Raw genomic sequence first — 25,889 nt, 5'->3', positions numbered from 1 at the left:
GCCCGATGCAGCATCCCTCAGGAGCCTTGTAGGCATCTCAAGACTGGCCACACCCCCAAATATGAGTGGGCTCTGGTGTGGTGACTCGGAAACAGGACTGTTTGAGCTCCGTGTCTTGCCAGCATTGAGCTCTTCTCTGCTGAAGAGCTCTGCAGAACTGTGGAACATGATGCAGTCTCTGTAACTTGTCCGGGGAGACTTGGGAGAAGGTGCTGCTTTTAGAAACATCCAACCCAGCCACGGGAGCCCCCGACACAGGAAAGCAGCAGGTGCCATCTTGGTGTGTTCTCTCTCCCCTGACTCCTCTCTATTGCCTCCCTCCATCCCTTTTCTAGCTACTATGCTGTCCTGTACCCCATGGTGTACCCCATGAAGATCACAGGGAACCGGGCCGTGATGGCACTCGCCTACATCTGGCTTCACTCGCTCATCGGCTGCCTGCCGCCCCTGTTTGGTTGGTCGTCGGTGGAGTTTGACGAGTTCAAGTGGATGTGTGTGGCTGCCTGGCACCGGGAGCCTGGCTACACGGCCTTCTGGCAGATCTGGTGTGCCCTCTTCCCCTTTCTGGTCATGTTGGTGTGCTATGGCTTCATCTTCCGCGTGGCCAGGGTCAAGGCGCGCAAGGTGCACTGCGGCACAGTCATCGTGGAGGAGGATGCCCAGAGGACTGGGAGGAAGAACTCCAGCACCTCCACCTCCTCTTCAGGCAGTAGGAGGAACGCCTTTCAGGGTGTGGTCTACTCAGCCAACCAGTGCAAAGCCCTCATCACCATCCTGGTGGTCCTCGGTGCCTTCATGGTCACCTGGGGCCCCTACATGGTTGTCATTGCCTCTGAGGCCCTCTGGGGGAAGAGCTCTGTCTCTCCGAGCCTGGAGACTTGGGCCACATGGCTGTCCTTTGCCAGCGCTGTCTGCCACCCCCTGATCTATGGACTCTGGAACAAGACAGTTCGCAAAGAACTACTGGGCATGTGCTTTGGGGACCGGTATTATCGGGAGCCGTTTGTACAACGACAGAGGACTTCCAGGCTCTTCAGCATTTCTAACAGGATCACAGGTAACTTGGGCATTATTAGGATAGCCCCTCAGAGGCAGATGAAATCTGTGGTCCTCTCAGCCACTCTCAGGCTGACTGTGGCCGTAAGGCTCAAAGCACAGATTTCTTTTGGGAAGAAACATTCCAGAGGCTCCATTGTGATTCCCAGGCAGCTTCCCATTACTCAGCAGCTCATGGCCATGCTGATGAGGCCAGCAGAGCTCCCTGGTGCCCTGGTATGCCTCCCGAAAGAATCGGGCAGGGGACACCATGGTCCAGAAATCTGCTTTCTGAAACCCCAGCCATGGCCCTCTGGTCTCCCAAGTATATATAGTTACTTTTTTTTTTTTTTTTTTTTTGAGACAGGGTCTTTCTCTGTCACCCAGGTTGGAGTGCAGTGGCACAATCTCCATTCACTGCAACCTCTGCCTCCCTGATTCAAGTGATTGTTGTGCCTCAGCCTCCCGAGCAGCTGGGATTATAGGCATGTACCACCACACCCAGCTACTTTTTATGTTTTTATTAGAGATGGGGTTTCAACATGTTGGCCAGGCTGGTCTTAAGCCCCTGACCTCAAGTGATCTGCCCGCCTCAGCCTCCCAAAGTGCTGGGATTACAGGCATGAGCCACGGCGCCCGGCCCAGAGTACAGTTACTTCTTTACTAGAGGAAAAAGAATCCAAGCATTGGACCAGGCCACCTTCTCCTCTTGGCACATCCACATCCTTCAGCGTTTCCTCTCGTCAGCGCTCCCTCCTCGACCATCCTCTTCCTCACAGATCAGTGGTTTCCTCCCTCAGATGGTCCCTGACAGTCCAGGGGGTGTCTGTGCCAAACCTCAGCCCTCCATTGAACATCGTTGCCTTCTATGTGTGAGGCTGCTCCTGCCTCTGGTGACTGATCCGGTGTGCACAGGTTTCGGGACACGATCCCACCACCTTTGGTGGGACCTGGAGGAATTACTCTAGTGAGGGGTTAGATTTGTTAAAACTTTTTATTTTGAAATACTTTTAGATTTACAGAAGACATGGGAAAACAATACAGAGAATTCCCATACACCCAGCCTCCTCTAGCATTGCTGTCTCGCAAAACCCATAGCACAGTGATCAGCTCCAAAACGTTCATATTGGGGCAGTGCTGTTAGCTACAGACTTGATTCAGGTTTCACCTGTTTCTTCATTAATGCCCTTTGTCCAAAGATCCAGCTCAGGATCCCATCCTGTCTGAGTCAATCTTTGACAATCTTCCCTTGTCTTTTATGACACTGACAGCTTTGTAGAGTATTTGTCAGGTATTCTGTAGAGTGCCCCTTAATTTGTGCTCATCTGATGTTTTCTCGAGATTAGAAAGAGGTTATTCATTTTTGGCAAGAATGCTGCAGAGGTGATGTGCCCTTCCTGTACATCATAGCAGGAGGCACACATGCCAATATGCCTTATTGCTAGTTGTCTTACCCTTGATCTCTCGGTTAAGGTGGTGCCTGTCAGCTTTCTCTGCAGTAAAGCCGCTGGTTTTCCCACTGTAATTAGTAATTACCACTGAGCAGGTACTTTAAGACGACGCAAATGCCGTTTCCTCTTTGGCCTTCTCCCACTGATTTAGGATGGGTTTGTGGATTTTGCCTCTAGCAGTTTTTACTGTGTAGTTTTGAGGTCAAGTAGCTGGATTTAGGGCCAAGTTGATGGGAGACCATCACCTGGCCACACCACTGGAGGAGAGATTTTCAGGACATTGAGCTCAGAATGCAGTTCTCATCTCTTGCCAGATGACTTTGGGCAACTCTTCAAACCACTCTAGTTAATTTTTCCTCTTCATGAAATAGAGAGGTCCTCCACTTTTCCTCTCAAGAGGGTGAAAGAAATAATGACTCCTAATTATGAACACCCAGTGGCAATGATGACAGGAGATCCTTTCCGTGTGGCGATGAGACACAGCAGCATCACTGATTTATTTCATGGGCTGATGGAGTTTGATTTTCCAGAGAGGAAGTACGTCTGGGACTTTTAACCATAGGAGGAAATAAATTTCTCTGTACCTCAGTATTTTAACCGCTGAAACGCCCACCCCTGCCAGTTGCAAGCCCTCATTTTAACATGACTTATGATCCTGGAGCACATTCAATGTTGGGCTTCATTCCACTCATTAATGTATTAGTCCAGATTTTGTAAAATCATTTGTATTCTAGGCAAAAAATAATAGATTTTTCTACATTAATGAAGTTAAAACGAGGAAGGAAAAAAGCAACGGAAAATGGAGCAGGGAAGGGTTCATAGAACAATAAGAAACACCTGCTTATTGGGCCAGGATTTTCCATGCAAGTCACTTGCGAGTGTCCTAGAAGAGCTGGTGAAGCTGTGAGCACAGGCGGAAAACACCAGCTGTGGTTGGTTTGGCACGTCCCAGGCAGCTGGCAATCTCATCCTCATTTAGGGAAAGCAGGCTTGTGGGATGCTTTTGGGCTGAAGAGCTTGTGGGATGGGTGCTGAGTCGTTGGCCTTTCCAAGGAATGGGAGCTGGGTGGGGGTGGGGATGGCTTCCTTTGTTGTTTTCGGAAGGTCCTGATCCCAGAGGAGGCGTCAGTAAGAGTCTGAGAACCAAAGCAGAATGCAGTGCCCCAGCCTAGCTGCTCACCCTGCGCTGTCCATGGCTTTCTGACTGCAGGAGAGAGCCCTGGCCCCTGCCTCATGTCCCTGGTCCCTCTGTCTGAGCCAGGGCTGACCAGACCCTCCATGGGCAAGGCTTTGATCTGCAGCAGATTCTGAAACCCCAATCATTTCCCCTGCCACTGGCTCACCTTAGTGTTAACAAGAGGCAAGAAGGCTGATCTGATCTGTCTCAAAGCCAGCAAGAAACAACTTGGAGGCTTTTTCTTGGCTCTGTTCGCCTCAGTTCGTATGGGCACTTGGAAAGGTTTAACTAGAGAGATCAGTAAATGGAACAAGCTTTCCTAAAAGCAGAGCTATGAGCAAAGGTGGAAGGAGAATCCCACACGTGTCTGGAGCTTCTCTGCTGACTTGGATGTCAGGAGTCTCATGGGCACTTGACAGTGTGTCCTTTATATCTAGCAGATTTCAGCCATAATCAGTGGTTCTGGTTCTCTCATTGTCGCAATGAAGAAGTAGAAAATCTTAGGCTTTCCCTGGGTGCCAGATGTCACTGGGCCACCAAATATCTTCTGATTGTGAGGTCTCCTTAGCCAATTCCCAAAGGGAAGGTCACTTAGGAATTTAGATCTCTGGACTTCCTGGAGGTTGCCATGCAGCGCCACCATGGGGTGGATAGGTCAGCCCTGTGTGGACATTGCTAAATGCTCAATGCTACCATGTGGTCTTAGGATGCTAAAGCACCAATCCGAAGCTGACTGGTGGCTGCTGACGATGGGAGCCAAGAAGGGGCTTCAGGAGAAAGCACAGGCAGCCCCGCCGCCCGCCCTTCCACTGGCAGACCCTGAACCTTCACTCCAGCCAGGGTTGGAGAGCCCGTGCACCACACCTCTCCCCAGCCAGGGATGACCCTGGCAGTGTCAGGGGGCACCCCCTCCAAACACCGCCCTTATAAGACCCTTGACGCCCCTGTCACTGGGCATAGAGCCTTTCACGTTATCTCCTACGAAGGACACGGACTCGAGGGGAAAATGCCTCGCGCCAGGTCCTTCCTCAGGAGGGCCTGGCTCGAGGACAGGGAGGGTGACCCCAGAGCCTTTGAATATACTCCCTTGCCTTCCTAAGTTTCTTTGCTGATGGCCCCTAGAGATCTTCTAGTTACCTCAGAGTACCTGCAAATTCATCTCAGAATCATGCCCCTGTTCTTTCAGCTTCTCAGAGCACTGTGACTTTTCCTACCACATGCCTCTGGAGAGCCACAAACCTGATCCCCCGAGCCTGTGACTTTGTGCTCTTTTTTTCTGAGGGGTTGGATTGGGCTCAACCCAGTAAATATACTGTTTTGTGTGAACAATCTCAGGGTAATTGTCTCCACCCTCCGCTGGTAAATGCTGCATAAACACAGAGGAAAGGGATGCCACCTGGCTGCCCTGTTTCCAGACCTTTAGCTGAGCCACACTGGCCTGACTCAGACCATGCCTCCCACGGGTGCAGACCAAGACATGTTCCTGGCTTTCACCGCAGCCTCAGAGATGGTGTCCAAAACCCACTGTGGCTTCAACCATCCCAGCTGGCAGGGATGCCCCCACAGGCTCTGCTCCCTAAGCCAGGCCTCCTGTTGAACAGTCATGTTCCCAGGCCGAGACCATGGTGGGATGGTCATGTGCAGGGGAGAGAATTGGGGTCTTTCTGGTCCCAGCTCCCTACACCAACCCCCAGTTGAGGGGAAGACCCCTTGCCAAAGCAGGATTCCCAAAAGCAATGAGAGGGAGGTTCTGAGAGAAGCCTGCTGTGGCCGCCCCTCCCTCCCACACCATGTCCTCGTTGACTCCAGGGAGGAAAGGAGAAAGTGCACTCTATTGCCTTGTAACCTCTGAAGAGTTAGGGGAGAATGAAGGAATGCGGTCTCCTCCTGTCTGTGAGTGCGTCATAAAATACAAGAGTATCCTTTATGGCAGATCACAAAATCTGCCAGGCAGTAGACCTTCATGAGATCTGAAGAGTGTGACTTCTTATTCTTTAATTCCTAAGAGCATTTTGTTATCTCCACGTTCCCTTTTCCATAGCCTGCAGCTCTTGTTTTAATGGATTTTTTATTTTCCTAACATTCTGAGGATGCCTCATTGTAATGTTTTGCTTTTTTAAGCTCCCTGCTCATTGAATCCTCTGAAGTCCATTTTTCTTTTCTTTTTTCCCACTCTTTTTTTTTTAAAGAAGAAAAAAAGAAAGAGAAAAAGAATGAAGAAGAGGAAGAAAAAGGAAGAGAAAGAGGGAGAGAGAACGGGAGTATTGCTTTATTGCCCAGGCTAGAATGCAGTCTAAAAATGGGAATTGAAAACCTCTTTTATGCCAATAATTGTGCTTAACAATGGAGACAGGAAGGAATAAGGGAAGAAAATAACAAGCAGCCAACCAATATTTCATTTAAACCTATGAAATGCTATGCAATTATTGAGAAGTGACTTACTTCTAATTATGTAGTCACTTTTGGAATAGGTGTGATATGGTACTGATAAGAATGTGTGTTTTGTGTATTTGAAGTGGAGAGTTCTATAAATGTTTATTAAGTTTACTTGTTCTGGGTCTGAATTCAAGTCCTGGATGTCCTTGTTAATTTTCTATCTCGTTGATCAGTCTAATATTGACAATGTGATGTTACGGTCTCCCACTATTATTGTGTGGGAGGCTAAGTCTCTTTATAAGTCATTAAGAACTTGTCTTATGTATCTGGGTGCTCCTGTATTGGGTGCGTGTATATTTAGGATCATTAGCTCTTCTTGTTGCATTGATCCTTTTACCATTATGTAATGTCCTTCTTTGCCTCTTTTGATCTTTGTTACTTTAAAGTCTATTTTATCAGAGGTGAGAATTGCAACTCCTGCTTTTTATTTATTTATTTATGTTTGCTCTCCGTTTGGTTGGTAAATCTTCCTCTGTCCCTTTGAGTCTTTGTGTATCGTTGCATGTGAGATGGGTCTGGATACAGCGTACCGATGGGTTTTGGCTTTTTATCCAGTTAATAATATATATGAATTTAATACTGCCATTTGATGCTAGCTGGCTGTTTTGCCCATTAGTTGATGTAAGTTCTTCATTATGTTAATGCTGTTTACTTTTTGATATATTTTTGGAAAGGCTGATACTGGTTGTTCCTTTATGTGTATAGTGCTTCTTTCAGAAGCTCTTGTAAAGCAGGCCTGGTGATGGTGAAATCTCTAAGTACTTGCTTGTTTGCAAAATATTTTATTTTTCCTTCACTTGTGAAGCTTAGTTTGGCTGGACATGATACTCTGGGTTGAAAGTTCTTTTTTAAGGATGTTGAATATTGGCCCTCACTCTCTTCTGGCCTGTAGGGTTTCTGCTGAGAGATCTGCTGTAAGTCTGATAGGCTTCCCTTTGTGGGTAACCTGATCTTTCTCTCTGGCTGCTCTTAGTATTTTCTCCTTCATTTCAACCCTAATGAATCTGATGATTATGTGCCTTGGGGTTGCTCTTCTTGAGGAATATCTTTGTGGTGTTCTCTGTATTGCCTGGAGTTGAATATTGTCCTGCCTTACTAGGTTGGGAAAGTTTTCCTGAATAATATCCTGAAGAGTATTTTCCAACTTGGATTCATTCTCTTCGTCACATTCAGGTACACCTATCAAACGTAGATTAGGTCTTTTCACATAGTCCCACATTTCTTGGAGACTTTGCTCATTGCTTTTTATCCTTTTTTCTCTAATCTTGACTTCTTGTTTTATTTCATTAATTTGGTCTCTGACCTCTGATATCCTGTCTTCTGCTTGATCAATTCGACTGTTAAAACTTGTGCATACTTCGCGAAGTTCTCGTGTTGTTTTTCAGCTCTATTAATTCACTTATATTCCTCTCTAAATTGTCTATTCTCGTTAGGATTTTGTCAAACCTTTTTTCAAAGTTCTTAGTTTCTTTGCGTTGGGTTAGAACAAGTTCTTTTAATTCATAGAAGTTTCTTATCCACCTTCTGAAGCCTACTTCTGTTAATGGAATGCACTTGTTCTCCATCAGGCCTTGTTCCGTTGCTGATGAGGAACTGTGATCCCCTGTAGAGGGAGAGGCATTCTGATTATGGGTATTCTCAGCCTTTTTACCCTGGTTTCTTCCCATCATTGTAAATTTATCCACCTGTCATCTTTGTGATTACCGACTTTCAAATTAGGTCTCTGAGTGGATGTCCAACTTGTTGATTCCCAGCGCCGAAATCTGAGCAATCCACTGCGCCGGCCAAAACAGTAGTGTTAAGACTGATGGTGCTTTTCTGCCTGGGAATCTCCGGTCTAGCTCCCTTCTTGAGTCTATCCTTCAATCAGCTGAATAGGTGACTCTGTCTTCCCGGAGCTCCAAACAATGTCAGCCAAAAGGGGACCCAGTTCTGCTCACTCTGCACCAAGAACTGCCGCACCGAGGCACTGGCAAAACTGCCGTGCCGGCCACAAAAGTTGCGCTGACGACCCGTGGGGCTCCTCCGCTGGGAATCTCCTGGTCCGTGAGCAACAAAAATTTGTCTTAAAGTGTGGCGTCCTCTCGTTCTCTGCACTTTTACTGAGAGCTACAATCCCGAGCTTCTAGTGACCAGCCATCTTGGATCTCTCTTTTTTTTTTTTTTTTGAGATAAAGTCTTGCCCTATTGCCAGGCTGGAGTGCTGTGGCACAATCTCTGCTCACTGAAACCTCCGCCTCCTGGGTTCAAGCTATTCTCCTGACTCAGCCTCCCAAGTAGCTGGGATGACAGGTGCGTGCCACCACGCCCAACTAATTTTTGTTCTTTTAGTAGAGACGGGGTTTACCATGTTGGCCAGGATGGTCTCGATCTCCTGACCTCACAATCCACACACTTCAGCCTCCCAAAGTGCTGTGACTATAGGCGTGAACCACCACACCTGGCCCCATCTGTCTTTCATGCTTGTACCTTTCCTTAAATGTCTAGTGATCCTTGGGCATCCCTTCACCTCTAATAATGAGGCCCTAGAAAGACACAGGAAGCCCTGGGCCATGGGGTGCAGGCAGGCTTCCTGACTGTGGTGGGTCTAGCAGGGCTGTTTCACAGGTGCCGGGATCTCAGTGCTGCTCAGCTTTTCTCTGGGCTTGGTGGATTTTCCCAGGGAAGAGTTCTCCAGACTCCAGCCCAGGTTAAGTGGGACCAGGGGCCAGGGCCCACTATTTAATATGGAAATTTCCACGAGTCCCTCAGTTTTTAGTGTGTTGCTTCTGCTGTGGCTGTGCCCGGGGTTCCCTCCTCTACCGTCTGAGGCCCAGCGTGGGGAAGAGCAGTGGCAGGGCCAGCTGCTTCTTGTGGAGACTTTGTCTCCTGGCCCACCACCCCCTCACCTGTTCCTGAGCTTTCAGAGCCTGGTGAAGCCTCTGCCTCGCCTCGTCCCAGACCTCCCCGTCGCCAACCTCAGTTCTCTATTACAGGTCAGCTCACCACTCTCACCCATCTGCTTTCCAGTTTACAAAAATTCTCCCCTTCTTTTGGAGTGTAAACCTCTTAAAAAATCCCTCTTTGGTAATTCAAGTAGGATATCAGGAGGTCAGCGTGGGGTCGAACCGTCCATCTTTAACAGGAAGATCTCACCTTGCATTTCCCCTCCCGACTGCCTTGGTGTTTGGTTTTGTCTTTTTCTTCTTTTGATTTTGCTCCCTGGCCCTCTGTCATCGCCTTGGTGGTGTTTGACCTTGTCAGGAGAGCTTCCCCTTTGGGGGAACCCAGTGAGTGCTTCTGACACAGGGGGACAGAAAAAGGGGCCAGCCGGGAGGGAGCAGCTAAGGGCTCCTATCTTTCAGGAAGTGGAGAGTGAGTTTTGCAAGGGAGGAGGGCAAGAGATGGGTCTGTGGGGAAACTGAGGCTTAGCCCCTCTTTGCAGGGTGTGATTGTGTTGTCAATGCCAATTTTGCCTTTCAGACCTGGGCCTGTCCCCGCACCTCACGGCGCTCATGGCAGGCGGTCAGCCCTTGGGGCACAGCAGCAGCACGGGGGACACTGGCTTCAGCTGCTCCCAGGACTCAGGTAACCTGCGTGCTTTTTCAGCCTCTTGCCTGTTGCTGGCAGAGGGGCATTTCCCACAGGGGGTGGGGGGTGAGAAGTGGGTTTCCAGTCCTGGCTTTGACTTTTCGGCTTTCCTGTGTCTCGGTTTCCTCCTCTACAAAATGTGACTCTCAGTTCCTGTTCTCTCTGCCACATGGTGTTATTGGGGGGTTGAAAGTGAGTGAAAGCCCTTGCAATGTTAAAATGAGAAATGACTGTGATGATAATAACCACGGCCCAGACAGGCCCTGGAGTCAGCCTGCCGGGTCTTCAGTCTCCGGTTGGCTTTTTACTAGCTGTGTTATCTCAAGCAAGTTGCATGATCTCCTCCTAAACCCTCAACTTTCCCCATCTGCAAAATGAGGGTACTAATCCCCATCACAGGGCAGCTGTGAGAATTGAGAGACCTAATGAATGTGAAGCAATCATCTTGTTCTTGCCACAGAAGGGGCTCTCCCCCTTGCCTTGTCACCTCACTCCATGTTGGTTGGCGTGAAACTCGGTCTCCCTGTAGAAATGCATCTCCACCACAAATCCTGCGGGGCACAAGCCCAGGGCTGCTCCTTGTCTGAGCAGTCAGCTTCCAGGCATTAGAGCCATGGTACCAGAGAGGTGGGGAGGTGGGAGGTGGGGTGGAGAGGGAGGTGGGGAGGTGGGGAGGTGGGAGGTGGGGTGGAGAGGGAGGTGGGAGGTGGAGAGGTGGGAGGTAGGGAGGTGGGGAAGTGGGGTGGTGGGGGAGGTGGGAAGGTGGGGAGGGGAGGTGGGGAGGTGGGGGAGGGGAGGTGGGGAGGTAGGAAGGTGGGGGAGGAAAGTCTCTGTCACTGCCTAGGCTGCTTCCCCATTCCCAGACAACTAAAGGGATCCAGAGGCGCTGTGACATTCATTCATTCAGCACACAGTTGCCACGTCCCTGCCTTGGCCAGACCCTGTGCCAGGTGCTGGGGGCACTGCCACTGTTGTGGAGGATTCAGTTCATAAAAGTCTGAACTGTAAAGTATGTAAAGATTGTAAAGTATACCATACAATTCTCGTTGAATGGTATACTTTAAATGAGTCAATTACATGGCGTGCAAATTACATCTCTATAAAACAATTTTTGAAAGACGATGAACGCGTGGAGAGCTGTGAAAGCGGAAGCCAGAGTGGTGTGGGAACCTGTGGGTGCTGTGGGTAGAGGAGTTAGAGAGGCTGCTCTGAGCAGGTCATGTTGAAAGCAAAGGCAAACGTGGGAGGTGCCCCGGGGCAAGGAGTGAGGGGATAGCATTGTAGGCAGAAGAAAGAGCATGGGCTGGGAGCAGTGGCTCAAGCCTGGAATCCCAGCACTTTGGGAGGCTGAGGTGGTTGGATCACCTGAGGTCAGGCGTTCGAGACTAGCCTGACCAACATGGTGAAACCCCATCTCCACTAAAAATACAAAATTAGCCAGGTGTAGTGGTGCTTGCCTGTAATCTCAGCTACCCAGGAGGCTGAGGCAGGAGAATTGCTTAAACCTGGGAGGCAGAGGTTGTAGTAAGCCGAGATTGTGCCATTACATTCCAGCCTAGGCAACAAGGGTGAAAATCAAGAGAGAGAGAGAGGGAGAGAGGGAGGAAGGGAGGGAGAGAGGGGAAGAGGGAGGGAGGAAGGGTGTGAGCAAGTAGAAGAGCAAGAGAGAGTGAACATGGGCTTTGGGGCCCACAGACCTGGTGTGTGTCTCAGCCCTGCCCTTTGTTCGCTGTGTCCTTATCAGGAATGATGGCCGTCGATTCAGGCCCTGCTGTGTGCACAGCACTGTGCTAGATGGTTTCATGTCTCAACTCAAAATCCCCACAACTCCGGGCGGTAGACTGACTGATGATCCCCGGTTTACAGACATGGAAAGATACTGAGGCATTAAATAACCTGCCATTGATCCTAGGCCTGTCCGACCCCAGCCTGTGTGTTTAACCACCGTATTCTACCTCCCAAGGGACTGTTTCTCCTATCTGTCGGGTAATCATACATCTGCAAGGTGCTCCGAAACAGCATCTGAAGAGCTCCAGGCTTCCCTTTAGTCCTCATTTTCTGAGCTTCAAGGCCTTGATGGATTGAAAGCTGGAAGCTAAGAACAGGGCTGGATCTGACACTGGTCCTGGGGTCTGGGCAGGGTACTGTTGAGTGATGAGTCCCACCTCAGCCCTTCCTTCCCTCTGCCTGCTCTGCCCACCTATCTCTAGGAGGATTTCCCTGACCTTCTGCATTTCCCCACTTTTTAGGGGTATATTTGTCAATTATTTTTTGATCCCCAAAGAACTCTACATTTTGGAGCTTTAAATGTTTATTTAGTACACCATATTTTAACTATGGTGATAGAAATTCAGACTGTAAGAAGAATCGCTCAGAATGTAAACTTCCTTTTAATAGGACCCTCTCCTCGACTCCGCCCTTCTCCCCACGGCCCTTCCATGCCAGGCTGGCAGATGCCACGCTTCTGGGTCTGCTCACTGTGGCACATAGACCCCTACCTCACATAAGTTGCCTGCGTTTTTTTTTGCGTGGCTGAAGCAGCCTCACTGGCTGTCTGCAAACTCCCTGCAACAGGATGGCAGGTGGGCGTTTCTTGGGCAAATGCTGCGGGGCGGTCAGCTGCGCTTGACTATATCGGTTTGGATGGATGGGAGGAAAGGGGAGGAAGGGGTGCTGAGAGGGGGGCAGAGGCCAGGAGCACTTTGGACTGTAGTTATATATGCGCAGTCTGCCCTCTGTTCTAGGGACAGATGTGATGCTGCTTGAGGACTACACGTCTGACGACAGCCCTCCCTCTCATTGCACTTGCCCACCCAAGAGAAGGAGCTCGGTGACCTTTGAGGATGAAGTGGAACAAATCAAAGGTTGGTTTCTGTGACTGATTGCTTCAAGAAGACAGAGGGAAACCAAAAGTATCTTAGGACAATTCCTTGGCTGTCACCGGCCCCCAGCATGGAACATACCAGGGCTCCATCCCTTTACCCACTGCCTGGTTACTCCCAGCCCTGCTCGTCTCACCTGAGTCCTTAGGCACCCAGCTCTCAGAGCAAGCAGCATGAAAGGCTGGGCAGGTTATGGCTGTCAGGCTACACACACACACCCCACACATGTTCACACACAGCCCAGATCGTGGCTGAGGTGTGGCTGTAACTGAACCTGCTCTCCCTGAGCCTCAGTTCCCTCCTGTGGAAAATGAGGTAATGGCCCAGTGAGTGTACCTGCTTTCCTGGAGGCTGAAGCTGCCATCTTCCGTTGCCCCTAAGGCGGTGATGGCCTTTGGGTCCTGGGAGGAGAATGAGCTCTGCCGCAGCCCAGTGCATACATTTCCCTCCCATCTCTTCCCCACTCACCCCCAGCACTGTTGTTTACTCTGGAACTTGGAATTCGTTTTCCATCCAGACATGCTGATTAGGAGTGACAAGAGCCATCCAGACACCAGCATGACTGGCTGTGGATGTGGTGGAGGCCAGGGGCTGTACGACATCAGGAGGCTCTTCAGAAATGTTGAAAATGGAAATAAATAGGGGCTCTGTCCGAGTTTTAGGTTCATGATTAATCCCATCTCTTCTCCACACCCCTCCCTGAGTTCAGAATGATGGAGAGGTCGTCACAGAGGTCAGAGTGGATAATAGATCATTCGCTTCACTGGCAAAGCAGATTCTAGAACAGAGCTTGGGCCAGCAGCCTCATGGGCTTTGTAATACATTGCCCTTCTATAGGAAAAAATGAACGGAATGCGCCCCAATCCCCCAGCCCATGTAGGGCCACACTTGCTCATCATTCCTGCTTTGTGGGGGTGGCAGCTTCAACAGCACCCTCCCAGCAGGGACTCCTGCCATGGGTGAGTGGCAGGGCAGAGAGCGGCCGGAGGTCCCTCCATCTTTCCCTCTTGGAAAGTGGGGTACAGGTTGCCTACTCTCCAGAAAATGTGAGGAGGCGAGGATACATTGGTTCCACCAAAACGTCCAGAGGAAATAGGCAGTAAATTAATAACAACAGGGCACAGGTTGTGAAACTGGAGGCCCCTCCCTCTCTCCCTTCTGTTCATGTTAGTTTCAGGGCTCCTAATCCTGGGAGGGGACTTGAACCTGTAATGTCACATCCAACCTTGAGGTTTTGCATGGGGAATCTCTGAGCAAATATGGAGAGGAGAGAGATGACATTAAGGCTTGTGGAAGCCTATGGACATAGATAGTACACTGCTTCACAGAGCTCAAAGGCCAGAATATGCTTTCAAAGATGTGAAAATGTTGATTAGCATTAGTAGAAAGTATTTATCAAGTCTTTACCATGGGCCAGACCTAGGCCAAACATGTTAGAATTATCTCCATTAGTTATCACAGTAACCCTATGGAGGAAGAGCTGTCTTATTATCTTCTCTTTACAGATGAGGAAACTGAGGCTAGATTAAATATTTTTTCCAAGGTTGCCCAAGTAGGAAGTCAGGGAGTCAAAGCTTTTGGCCTAGGAATTGAACTTTGAAACCCACGCCCTCACCTGTGGTTTCGCCTCCCTCCCTCGGGGTGGAGGAGCAGCAGCAGGCTTGTCCCCAAGGTAGTCCCCAGGCCTGCCTCCTCAGCTGACTTTTTCTTCTTCCTTCTCCCTCAGAAACTGCCAAGAACTCGATTCTTCACGTGAAAGCTGAGGTACACAAGTCGCTGGACAGTTACGCAACCAGCTTGGCCAAAGCCATTGAGGCTGAAGCCAAAATCAACTTATTCGGGGAGGAGGCTTTGCCAGGGGTCTTGCTCACAGCACGGACCGTCCCAGGGGCTGGCTTTGGGGGCCGCCGAGGCAGCAGAACTCTTGCGAGTCAGAGACTGCAGCTGCAGAGCATCGAAGAAGGGGATGTTTCAGCTGCTGAGCAGAGATGAGGGCCTGGGGTGCCTGAGGAGGAGTTACCATCACCGTCTGCGCCGTGGCCTTGGGAGCACGTCGCTATGTACAGCTGGCTACACACAGGGAAGGAGCACCATCTGGTGTGCAGCCACCAGGACAAGGACTGAAAATAATGTCTACCGTCCACGCTTTGGCGTTTCCAGAGACCACATGTGAGCTTCTTTTAGGTCCCAGTGATGGGACCAGAAGCATCTAAAGCATAAAAAAAAAAAAAAAAAAAAAAAACATACAGAGATGTGGCCGTGGCTTTTTGGGAGGTGGGCCACGGGAAGACCAGAGATGAAGGGCTTGGAAGGAGATCCCCACGTGCATCATCTTCTCTTCTTCAAACCTGTGTGCTAGAAGTCCAGCCGTGCCCTGTGCCAGCGCCCTCAGGAGGGGAACCCTCTCAGTGTACTGTGGAGGATGGACAACGCTTCTTCCTGACACGCGACCATCCTGGTGCTTCTGCATGGTTGATGCGGGCAGTGTGGGACCCTGAGTTCTAGACTAACTGGTCCGGAGAGAGCACCCAGGAGCAGAGCGCTTCAGAGCAGCCCTCAGCGGCGCCACCTGCTGGTGCTAGAAGGGGCAGCCACAGGCCTCCTGAGGATGGGCCCGCCCTGCCCACTGCCCTATGGACAAGTTCTTTTGTGTTTCAAAAGGGAGAAACCACTATCAAAGACAGGAGGAAGGGCAGATACTCGGTGTTCCGTTTTCAGAATTTTAAAAAAATCCATTTAAGATGCACAACTGTTTTACCAGGACTGCATGGGACTAGTGAAATGCAGAGTCAGGAAATAAATAGAGAACCTGTTATTTGTTTACATGAGAAAGCCTATGTGTGACGTGTGAGTGACTGATGAAAATACAGCTGGCCTCAGTTCTGCAGGGCACACTCCCGAAAGCAACAGTTACTATTACTATTACTATTACAAGCCTGGCATAAAACAAGATGGAAGCCCTGGACTCAGAGCCAGGAACCCGGGTTCTTGGCCCATCTCTGTCTTCGTGTGCGCTTGTCATTTTTTGGGACATCCTGTCACGTCTCTAGGTTCTCTATAAAGTGGGAAAAAGGAAGGGGGAGTTGGTTTGGTCTCCAAGATCATTTCTAGCTGTCATCTTTGGTGTTGTCTGGATTTGTAAAGCAGAGATAGAAAAAACACAAAAGCAGACCCACGGACTGACCTGTTTAACTCTGGAATGTGGCTGCTCATGTACACGTGAAGTGCGACCAGATCGGGGTTCTGCGGCCTTGTCTGCCCTGCCCATTAGAGCACAGTCTGGATAGAATGCCAGCCACCAAGATGTGTGAGGGGCAGGGTCACCTCAGAAGGGGAGCACAGGCATGTGACTGGGATGGTTAGCCCTCTCTCCTCCTCCCTTTGAGTTGGAACAGCAGCTGACGTTTGGTCCTGGAGTCATTGCTGTGATGACTGGGGAAGCCACTGGATCTCCTCTCACGTCCGCCCTTCAGCCTGCGTGAATAAATAAGTTCAGGATGTCTCTGCTTTGGTTGGCAGAAGGTAGATTCCAAGGAGATCTTGCTGGCTGCTAAGAGGCAGCTATTCTAGAAAGTGAATTACCCTTGTGCTGTTTTCTCTGGGGCCTAGCTACTACTCCTAGTGAGGTAGTGTCTCTGTGTCGTGTGCCAGAAACCAGTGGTTAGCTGGTCCCCTGGTTTGCAGTTTAATGAACGACCTTTCATGAGGCCTGGAGTCTTGCTACCTGTGATGACTGAACTCAACAACTATTCTGGGTCACCTGGGTGCCAGGCACTGGCCTAGCTTCTGGAAGGGAGTGGGAAGGTGCAGAGGGCAGGTTCACCTGTGCAGGTCAGGCACTCCGCATTGCTGAATGGCATTGCTAAGTCTGCGTGTGGTTCACGTTTTCCATATATATTCTCTGTATATATTTTTTCTAGCACTTGTCTAGTTTCTGAAGGGACCATACTCCTGATCAGCTAGTGTACACAGAGGTGGAACAGGGCAGAGAGACCTTCATCTCTAGGATGGCTTGCTGGTTAGGTGTAGGCATACTTGAGTGCAGCCACTTGGCTTTGAAAGCCAAGGATGGGAGAAAACTCCCCTGACTGTACGAGATTGGGCTCCAGGGAAAGAACCCTCAGACAGCCTCCCACTCCCCCACTGACCCCACACCAGCTGGGATATAATAGAATTTAATCTAAATAAATCTAGAAACATTGTATTTCACAAAAGGATTCACTGTATTTCCCTTTTTTAAATATATTTTACTGAGGTCCAATTCATTTAGTTACCAGACACTGCACATCCACTGTGTGCAAAGCACCCAGCCAGGCTCTGCAGGCAAAACCACTGAAGTGTGCACTCTGACTTAGGGAGCAGGGCCTGGAGGATACCGATTCTAATAACTAGCAAAGTCAAGCAGTGGTTATAGAAAGAAGTGTGGTTTCAGAGGGAGGTGGATATTTCCAACTGTGGAGTTAGGGATGGCTCCGTGAGGTAGGTGACAGTTTGAGCTAAGTCTTGGAGGATGTTTGGCAGCTAGAATCATATTTTTCATATTCAGGAATTCAAATTTGCCTTTGTTCAGCTAGAGAGAGAGAGAAGGGGGTGGGTGGGGGAGAAGGAAAGAGGATTTTCACACATTCTGAAGTTCCCGAGAGGCATTTTTGAGGCTATCTGCCATTAGTGCAGAAGGTCAAAGCCCCATGTGCCCCCACTACACCCTGGCTCATTAGCTGTAAACTGCTGTGCATGGCACCTGCAGCCTTCCTGATGGGACCACATGGACAGCAGCACATGAAACATTTTGCTACTTACTAGCTTCAACACCTCAGTCCTGTGTCTCCTGGTTTTGACGTGACCACATTTAGAGCTGCTGCCCATCTCTGCTTCTTTCACTGAGATTTCTGCCTTACTGGGTCCCTGTGCTATGCCACAGATAGCAGGTTTGGGGTAGTTTTGACCCAGAAGGCATTGGGAGTCCCACGTTACAGAGCACACGCATAGCTCAGCACAGCCATTTCCCGGGCCAGAGGCACCAAGACTGAAGTTCAGGCCCTTAGACACTAGGTGGCAGCGGTGTGGCTGTGCAGAGCTAAGGATGAACCTGAGTGCTTTATTGCCTCTGGCTGAGCGCTCATTTTCAATTCCTTTGCCCTCATCGTGTAGTCCACGGGCTTGGTGACCAAGGACCACCTGGCTAGCCTGCTTACATGCATGACCCCATCCAGGTTCACAGGTCTTGCCACTGAGTGATGTTACATAGGTCACTGCTCCTGGAGAAGCAGAGTTGAGGAGTGTAAGACAAGGGCCATCTGGTGCCCATGTTCCTTGATTCTCATTTGAGGAGCTACTATGTGGTCTTTCTGTAAACAAGTGAGCAAACCAGTGAGACTAAATATTCGCAATAGGCTAAAGAATTTGGGTTGAGAGAGGAGAGGGAGGAAAAGTGCTTTGATACAATGACAGATTATTAGTCTGTTCAGATTTACCTATTTTTCCATCCTGACAATATGCCTCTTAGATACCTGCAAATTAGACATGTCTCTGGATAAACCACAAGATACACTCACAACACATGTTCAGCCTTGAGCCCTGGCTGTGTCCTGTCTGGAAGGAACTCTGAGGATGGTGTGGCTATAAAGAGGGGGCACTGAGCTGGCATGTGAGTGCCTACTGTGGGCCGGACCTGTTTGACATTTGAGTGCCTGTGATGTGCTAAGTGCTGTGTTAGGTACTTCCAAATGCTCTCTCATTTCACTGCAGTGCAGATGTGACATAGTGGGGATGGTGAAGACATAGGTATGGTTAAGTCGTGAGTTCAGATCCTGTACTTCCACTTATTACCTGGATGTTTTCAAGCAAGTTACGTGGTATTTCTGCTTGAGTTTCCTCATCTTTGAAGTTTTGTCATCTGTTTCTGTGTTGAGACACACAGAATTGAGGGAGGCCTCCGTCGCAGGGTGCTTGTCTGGATTCTACGGGGAAATACTTGGAAAGCCTGCAGCACAATGCCTGGGGTGCAGCTGAAGCTGAGCCACTGGTGTTTCTTCACAGTATCTCTGTGGGGAGGGTGTATTCTTGTTTTACAGGGATCTCTATAATGCAGTGAGAATCTTGAAAAGATAACTGTTACCCTAGACGGGAGGTGTTAAAGGTTTTTGCCATGGGAATTATATTTGTTGCACAGCAAGGAAGGACTTTTGGGAAAACAGGGATGTGGCGAGGAAGAGAAGGCAATAGAGAGGAGAGAGGAAAGGCTAAGTGGCATCGAAAGGTCTAAGGGAGCCGAAATGAGATTTTCTATTAAAAATGTCTATGCCACTGGCCTGTTAGTACAAAAATAAAATAATTCTGATTTGTCCCGAATGACTATCAAAGATGATCAAACCCCCAGGGCCTGGTGTAGCATTCCACATCATAGCACAAATACAGCTTGACCTTCCTTACAGTCCAGAAGGGACGTTCTCCCTGAGAAATACCCTTGGCTGCTGAGGACAGCTCTGTTCTGTAGCGACAGAGTGAATGCCTGGCTGTGGCTCTTGGGTTCACAGAATCCCTAATCCTCCAAGCCCCTAAGAGGCAAGGCAGGGGTGCTACTCACAATACATGCAGAACCCCAGATGGAGCCTGTGGGAGAGAGAGGAAATCACCATCTTCACCCTAGGCAAAGGAGAATGGTTGTGATCAGCCATATATGCCTGCAAGAAGGGGCAGAGCCATGTTGTCCTTGTGGGTTGGGAGAGGGACACAGAATCCAAGGAAACTGTCTGAGCTCTCAAGCCAGAGTCAGAGCCAAACTCCAGGTCTTGGCCAAATGGCTGAGAAAAGCAAGGAGCCAGTCTTACAGGTCAAGGAAGATGAGGGATAGTTGAGAGTCATCAGTATCATATAACAGGCCAGCAGCGCTTTATCGGGTAGGTAGAACTACTGTAAACCAAGGATCATGGGAGATATTAATATCTGCTGGCCAGACCTAAAAAATACTGAAAGCCCAAGGAAAGTGACTGGATTCACTGGAAAGTATCTAACAAATACTTTGGATTCCAAAGTATTTCCAGTACACTGAAGATTCCTTTGAAAATATCAAAGCACAAACTCAAATCTGCACCAGATTATAAAAAGCACAATTTTGGTCAATGTTGTTTTTAGGAGAACATATAGACAAAGCTGTGTTCATTTCCCTCAGCAAGCATTTTCCTGTAAAATATTAATAGCTTAAGAATCAAATGCCACTTTTGTTTTTCCTTCTTTCACTAGTTTGAAATATCACAAATCACAGGTGAGTCATCCCTCCCAGAGGAAAAGACAGTCTAGGGAGGATCACAGGCCTGGGCAGACAAGGCCACACTGAGAGCAGGAGGAACCTGCATGCTTAAGAGACGGAGTACCGTGCTGTGTTCTGATAATGGGCCCCTGGATGCAGAAATGGTTAAAAACCAACCTTCAAAAACAAAAAACCCAAGCTAATCCTGAAATATATTTAACTTGAAGTCTTTGGATTTTTTTAAGATTAAAAAATGTTTAGGATTATTATAAATCAGTATTTATAAACAAGCAAAAGTGTATTTAGAACTGTTGACCTGATTAAATCTGTTTTTGGTATGTGTATAGCTGTGGAAATGGTGAATTTGTATTTATGGTCCATGGACTTTGTTGAGTGCCTTTGCCTTTCTCCCATTTTCTTCCATTGCCATTGGCAATAGGCAGCCATATCCCTCCTCCTAACCTCCCTTCCCATGGGCTAAAACGAGGGAGACTGAGCAGAAAGGGGTGGACTGCTGCAGAACTGGTGGGGAAGTGCCCATACCAGTCACCTGGAAATACTCATCCATGCATATTTCATCAGTTCCTCCAAGGCCATTTAATTCGGAGCACTGTTTAAATTACCTACTTCTCACCATGCCCAAGAAGTACTCTTAACCCAAGGTTTTTAAAAGAGCTATGTCCTATCTGTCTGCTCTATCCCATAATCAAAGTCAAAGAGGGCAAGAGGCAGATTAACATTACCAGTGAGACTCAGAACCACCTCAGGGCATGAAACCCACCTTTTCCTGACCCCCTCACCTACCACCACTGAAATTTCCTTTATCTGAGCCGATGGTGGTCCTCGGGTCCAGTCTGTGAGCTTTCTGGGGTCCTCTGACACACACCCAATCTTGGAAGCAGCCAGCACTTGTGAGTTCTGCCTCTGTAGATGTTTCTCTCTTTGCGCCTCCTGACGGCTTGTCTGGCTTGTCCTGCTTCTGAGAAATATGCACCACCAAAATTCTGCAAAATCGCTGTGGGTGGGGACCCAGTTCATTTAACAAATACTTTTTTAAAAAATAATTTTTTAGAGCAGTTTTAGATTCACAGCAAAACTGAGCAAAAACACTTTCTTTTCTGTAGCTTACTTTATCGTAAGAGTATAGCATATAATACATATAATACACAAAGTATGTGTTAACTGACCATGTTATCAATAAGGCTTGTGATCAACAGGCTGTTACTCGTCAAGTTTTGGGGGAATCAACAGTTATACATCAATCTTCACCTGTGAAGGGGCTGGTGCCACTAACCACTGGGTTGTTCAAGGGTCAGCTGTATCTTGGAAAGAGATATGAAGAAAGTCCTTCTATATGATTCCATCCCACATAAGTAAAAAAGGAAAAAGTTGTTAAATCTAGAAAATTTAGAAAAATAGTCCTCGTATGCTGCAGGAGAGAGCAAGGCATTAAATAAAAAGTCAAATTCAGGGTATCTTAAAACAACCAATTTCTTTAATTAGAAAGCAACAAACATGCAAATGGCAAGTGTAGAAATTTATGTGAACCAACATTTTCACTATGATGAAGATTATTCTTCAACATTGATCCAAGCTCCCACATCTGAAAGTTAGGGAAAATATTGCACTTCGCATTTTCTAGCACTCCTCATACACGGCAAAAAGTTTTAAAAACATTCTGCTAGTTTTGTTTTATACAATCTCCCAAATTCATGCACACAATCATTCCAAACCAATGTTAGGTTATCCCAAAAAAAGGGAAAAACTCCAAAAACCATAACCTTGAAATTGCACTAAAGCTCTGTAAAGAAAAAATATAATAAATGTCTTATACAAATTTCAGAACATTTAAGTGCTTGCCAAAAAGAGTTTATTATTCCTCATCCTCATTTTCATTCTCTTGACCAGAGCCTTCTGATCTGTCACCCTCCAACCGGTCTGGAAACAGATAAGAGAATTGCAAAGAGAAATACTTTTAGTAATTACAATTGTAAATATTTTTCAATGCCTTCTATTTAAAACTGGTTAAAAATCAGTTCACCACTATGTGTGGATGTTTTTTAGAGGCAGATAAAAGAGTAAATAAAACACAGTATTATTAGCTTTGATTATGCATGTTATTCTAAAATATAAATATGAGAAAGAAACCCACTCCTAAAACTTGATACATTATGCTCTGCTGCAGCGGCTTTCAAACAGTGTTCTTTGGAGTCTAGGTTTCTAAGGAGGTACATCAGGTGCTGCAAAGGGGAGTGAGAAGGAGGCTGTGTGAGAGAAAAGATGTGGACCACTGTGAGGATTTGTGTAATTCTGTTTGTAAAAAGATTTTTAAAAATTAAATACTGTGTTCCAGGCATTGTGCTAAAAACTGAGGATACAATGGTGACCAAAACAGATTGAAGTTTCTGGTCTCAGGGAGCTGATTTGGGTTAAATGCTCAAGTGATATAAACTTACAAGCTGGTGAGTACAGTATGCTTCTCTCAAGTTTTCATGATTTACACTTGCTATTCCTCTGCCTGGGATACTTTTGCCCAATTCTTTAGCTGTAAAGGTTCTTACTCATCTCAATACAACTATTATCCCCTTTGTGAATCTTTTCCTGAACTTTTCCACACAGGCTATCTGCAGAATTATGAACTCCCTCCTCCACATTCTAGAATATCTTGTATGAACTTCATAATGGTGATCCTAATTGCAGTAATAGTTGTTTGCATGTCTTCTTGCAGACCAGACTGTGAGTTCCCAGGGGGCAGGAATTACTTCTTTTTATCTTTATATCCTCAGAGCCTAGTATACGATGTTCAATGAAGGTTTACTGAATAAATGAATATAAGTACCTTTTATGTATCTTACCTTTTATGAAGGTAAGATACATTACATTAGGGAATCGATTATGAAGAAGAAAACAGCATGAAGTCACTGCCACCACTGAGATGGAACTAGGATGTTTCTGCCCCAGAAACATTTCCCCACAGCAACATGGAAAATACTAAGGTTAAGCACAAGGAAAACAGTTCAGTCCTGCTGCCAACAGCAAGAGAAGACTGAATGCTGAGATTTTATTTATTACCTACAGAGGCTTAAACACTCCCATCGGATCCTAGATCAACAGCACCAAGAACAGTACACAGGAAGGGACTAAATGCCCCTTTTAATTGTTTAATTGTCCAAGTGAATTAGATTAAATCTCCTCTATGCCAACTGTAATCCAATGTCAAACCAATGAGATAATGTATGTGTATAAGATTTATACCCTTAATAATACAAATGTAGCTTATAAGTATTCAATACATGTTTATCAAATAAATGAACAAAATAAGATTTGAATAGACCTTACGGATTAGTAAGGAATTTAAACACAGTGGAAGGATTTCTGAGCAATAAAAGGCTACCTAAGGAGGATATTAGTATAAAAAAAGTACATTGTTTTCATTGTGTGATACTTTCAAGAGAGAACAAAACATTAAGTTGCTCTTCTACTTAAGCAGGGATGAGGAATGGGAATCCTGAGGATGACTGAATACATTCAAGAAACCTATTCTGTCATAGCAGAGCATGATGCAGTAGTAACGGCCCACGTCAAAGCTGGCAGGCTTCTTACACAAATTTCTTCTGGTTGTCACATTATAAAAAAGATGAAGAAATAGAGAGTTAAGAAAAAATGTCACTGCCTTTAAATCAGGGAGTTTGCAGTAGAGGTTAGAGTTTTGCTCTCAGAGGCACACAATAAAGAGACAGATGAGGGCCAAGAGCCTTTTACAGCAGGTCACAGAGTAAGTGACAGTGGCTTCTGGAATGAGGAAGGCAGAATAGTTGCTCTCTCCTCAAATCCAATTCGTTTAACTGATCCATAGTCATCTCTCCCAGAATGTAAGCCCAGCTTCTCAAAATAAATGACATCTTCTGTTCGTGAAATGCTACTGAAGTAGTAAGGCTGCAAAGCCACTGACACACACACAGATCTCTGGTTGGCAATGACAGACTAGAAGGTCTGAACAACAGTGTGTTCTTTTCAATAAAAACTGTAACTAAGAATCACTTCTATGTATACTGTTTATCAAAAGTAGGCAATGCCAAATTGCTTCTGTAAATAGGGTTTACATTTGTAGAAAGGTTCCTTTTATTCTCTGATAGACTATTTCTTCAGGAAATTATTTTTGGCTGGGGAAGATATGATATGAAGACATACTGAGTTTGCTGCAGGGGGAGGGAAAGAAGATGAGAAAAAAAGTCCCCACGGGAAACCTGTGTTCCACAAAAATACTGTTGTTTTGTTTTCCAGGCTATCCTCTGCAAATAATTTATTTCCTTTCCTTAAAAAAAGAAATAATACAAACTAATTGTTAACTAGAGATTTGGTATTAGATGTGCACTTATTTACCAGATTATTCAATATTTGTTGAGCAACTACTATGTGGTAGGCACTGTTATGGGGGCCTAAAGACCCAGCTGCAAATTAAGACAAACTGGTCTCTGCTCTTTATAAGCTTATTCTCTGAGGAGGAAGACACACAACAAACAAGACACCACCTGTATTTTTCTCCCCCAATCTGTCATAACACAATAAATGAAGAAATTAAAACTTAGGAGTGGTAAGTACTTGAGGAAAATAAGGCAATGAACAAACAAAGACCGAGTGAGAGGGAAGATCTGAGAAGACACAGATAGGGTGACCAGGGAAGGCTTTTCTAAGGAGGCTGTATAGGAGCTCAGACCTCAATTGTATGTGAAGTCCTGGGGGCAAAATTGGGCAGAGAACAACCAGTGAAAAGGTCCTAAATGTGCTAATAAGCTTGGTGAGTGTGAGGAAGAGAGGCCAGTATGGCTAAATGTAGTGAGCCAGAAAACAAGGGAGACCGAGTGCAAGCCAGAGGGTGGCAGGATATACATCACGCAAGACCTTGCAGACCAGAGTAAGAAGTCTGGGTTTTATTTTAAGAGCAATAGGGAGTCCCTGAGAATTTTAAGAGAGGGTGATACCTAATTTGTTTTTAAAAGGTGGTCAGCAAACAACAGACCATAGGCAAATCCAGCCCACTGCCTGTTTTTGTTTTTCTTTGAGACAGAGTCTCACTCTGTCACACAGGCTGGAGTGTAGTGGCGCAATCTTGGCTCACTGCAACCTCCACCTCCAGGGTTCAAGTGACTCTCCTGCCTCAGCCTCCCAAGGAGCTGGGATTACAGGTGTGTACCACCACGCGTGGCTAAGTTTTGTATTTTTTACGAGGTTTTGCCACATTGGCCAGGCTAGTCTTGAATTCCTGACCTCAGGTTGACTTACCTGCCTCAGCCTCCCAATGTGCTGAGATTACAGGCATGAGCCTCTGCACCTGGCTCTGTTTTTAGAAATTAAGTTTTATTAGAACAGATCCCATACCTGTGCATTTACATACGGTCTATGGGTATTTTTGCATTACAATGGCAGAGCTGAGTGGTTACAACAGAAACCATATCTGGCTATTAACCAAAAAATTAACTCATTTTGAAAGAATCCCTCTGGCTGCGGTGTGAAAATCAGACTGTATGAGGACAAGAGGAGTAGAATCAGAGAGATCAAGGGTATATCAATATTAGGTCTATTCTGGAGTAAAGTTAGCATCACTTGCTGACGGAGTCAGTCTGTGAATGATTTAATAAATGATTGTGATCTCAACAGGATGGCAGGCTCTGCAAACCCATGACAGAGAAACAATGACTATCTGTGCCAAGATCCAGAGGTACAATGGGAAGAGTGTCAAGAGATAATGCATGGTTTTATAAGACGTGTTAATACATTTGGACTCTAAGAACATGTGTAGGCAAAGGAGAATTTTAAGCAGGGCAGTAAAGTGATTCTAAGACATTCTAGAAGAGTCTAGAATGATCCATGCACACCAGTACCATCTTTCCAAAGTCTCTTAAAGCTTCCAGATATGTCAGAACTGCCTTTCCATCTCAAGAAGTGGCCACCAGACTAGCAGTCTTTCGTGCATTATTCATGAGATTAACTTTGGTTGCTTTTTAAAAATGTAGAAGCTCAATCTCTACCCAGATAAAATGAACCAGAATCTTTAGCAGGTGGGACCTAGGCATTTGTAGTTTTTTAAA

The 25,889-nt window shown here is 46.9% G+C and overlaps 2 protein-coding genes across 12 annotated transcripts in view; one reads left to right on the top strand and one right to left on the bottom strand.

The window, feature by feature from the left end:
- GPR161 (G protein-coupled receptor 161) overlaps positions 1-22,347 on the top strand; it is a 55,088-nt gene extending 32,741 nt beyond the window's left edge. Inside the window, exons 3-6 of the mRNA XM_012444408.3 lie at positions 336-1,057; positions 9,562-9,666; positions 12,414-12,533; positions 14,278-22,347. Coding sequence (XP_012299831.1) covers positions 336-1,057; positions 9,562-9,666; positions 12,414-12,533; positions 14,278-14,543 — 1,213 coding nt within the window. The 3' untranslated portion in view covers positions 14,544-22,347. The remainder of the gene's footprint in view (positions 1-335; positions 1,058-9,561; positions 9,667-12,413; positions 12,534-14,277) is intronic.
- The window catches only part of DCAF6 (DDB1 and CUL4 associated factor 6), a 138,564-nt gene continuing 133,941 nt past the window's right edge, over positions 21,267-25,889 (bottom strand). For all 11 annotated transcript variants that reach the window (XM_064370718.1, XM_064370721.1, XM_064370720.1 and 8 more), the window contains one exon: positions 21,267-21,738. In XM_064370718.1, the coding sequence (XP_064226788.1) occupies positions 21,674-21,738 (65 nt within the window). In that variant the 3' untranslated portion in view covers positions 21,267-21,673. The remainder of the gene's footprint in view (positions 21,739-25,889) is intronic.

The sequence above is a fragment of the Aotus nancymaae genome, unplaced genomic scaffold, assembly GCF_030222135.1.
Source record: "Aotus nancymaae isolate 86718 unplaced genomic scaffold, 86718_ANA_hifiasm-v0.15.2.pri h1tg000108l, whole genome shotgun sequence".
NCBI classification, from domain to species: domain Eukaryota; kingdom Metazoa; phylum Chordata; class Mammalia; order Primates; family Aotidae; genus Aotus; species Aotus nancymaae.
The sequence above is the reverse complement of the archived record's forward strand: the minus strand, read 5'-3'. Positions and strand labels throughout refer to the sequence as shown.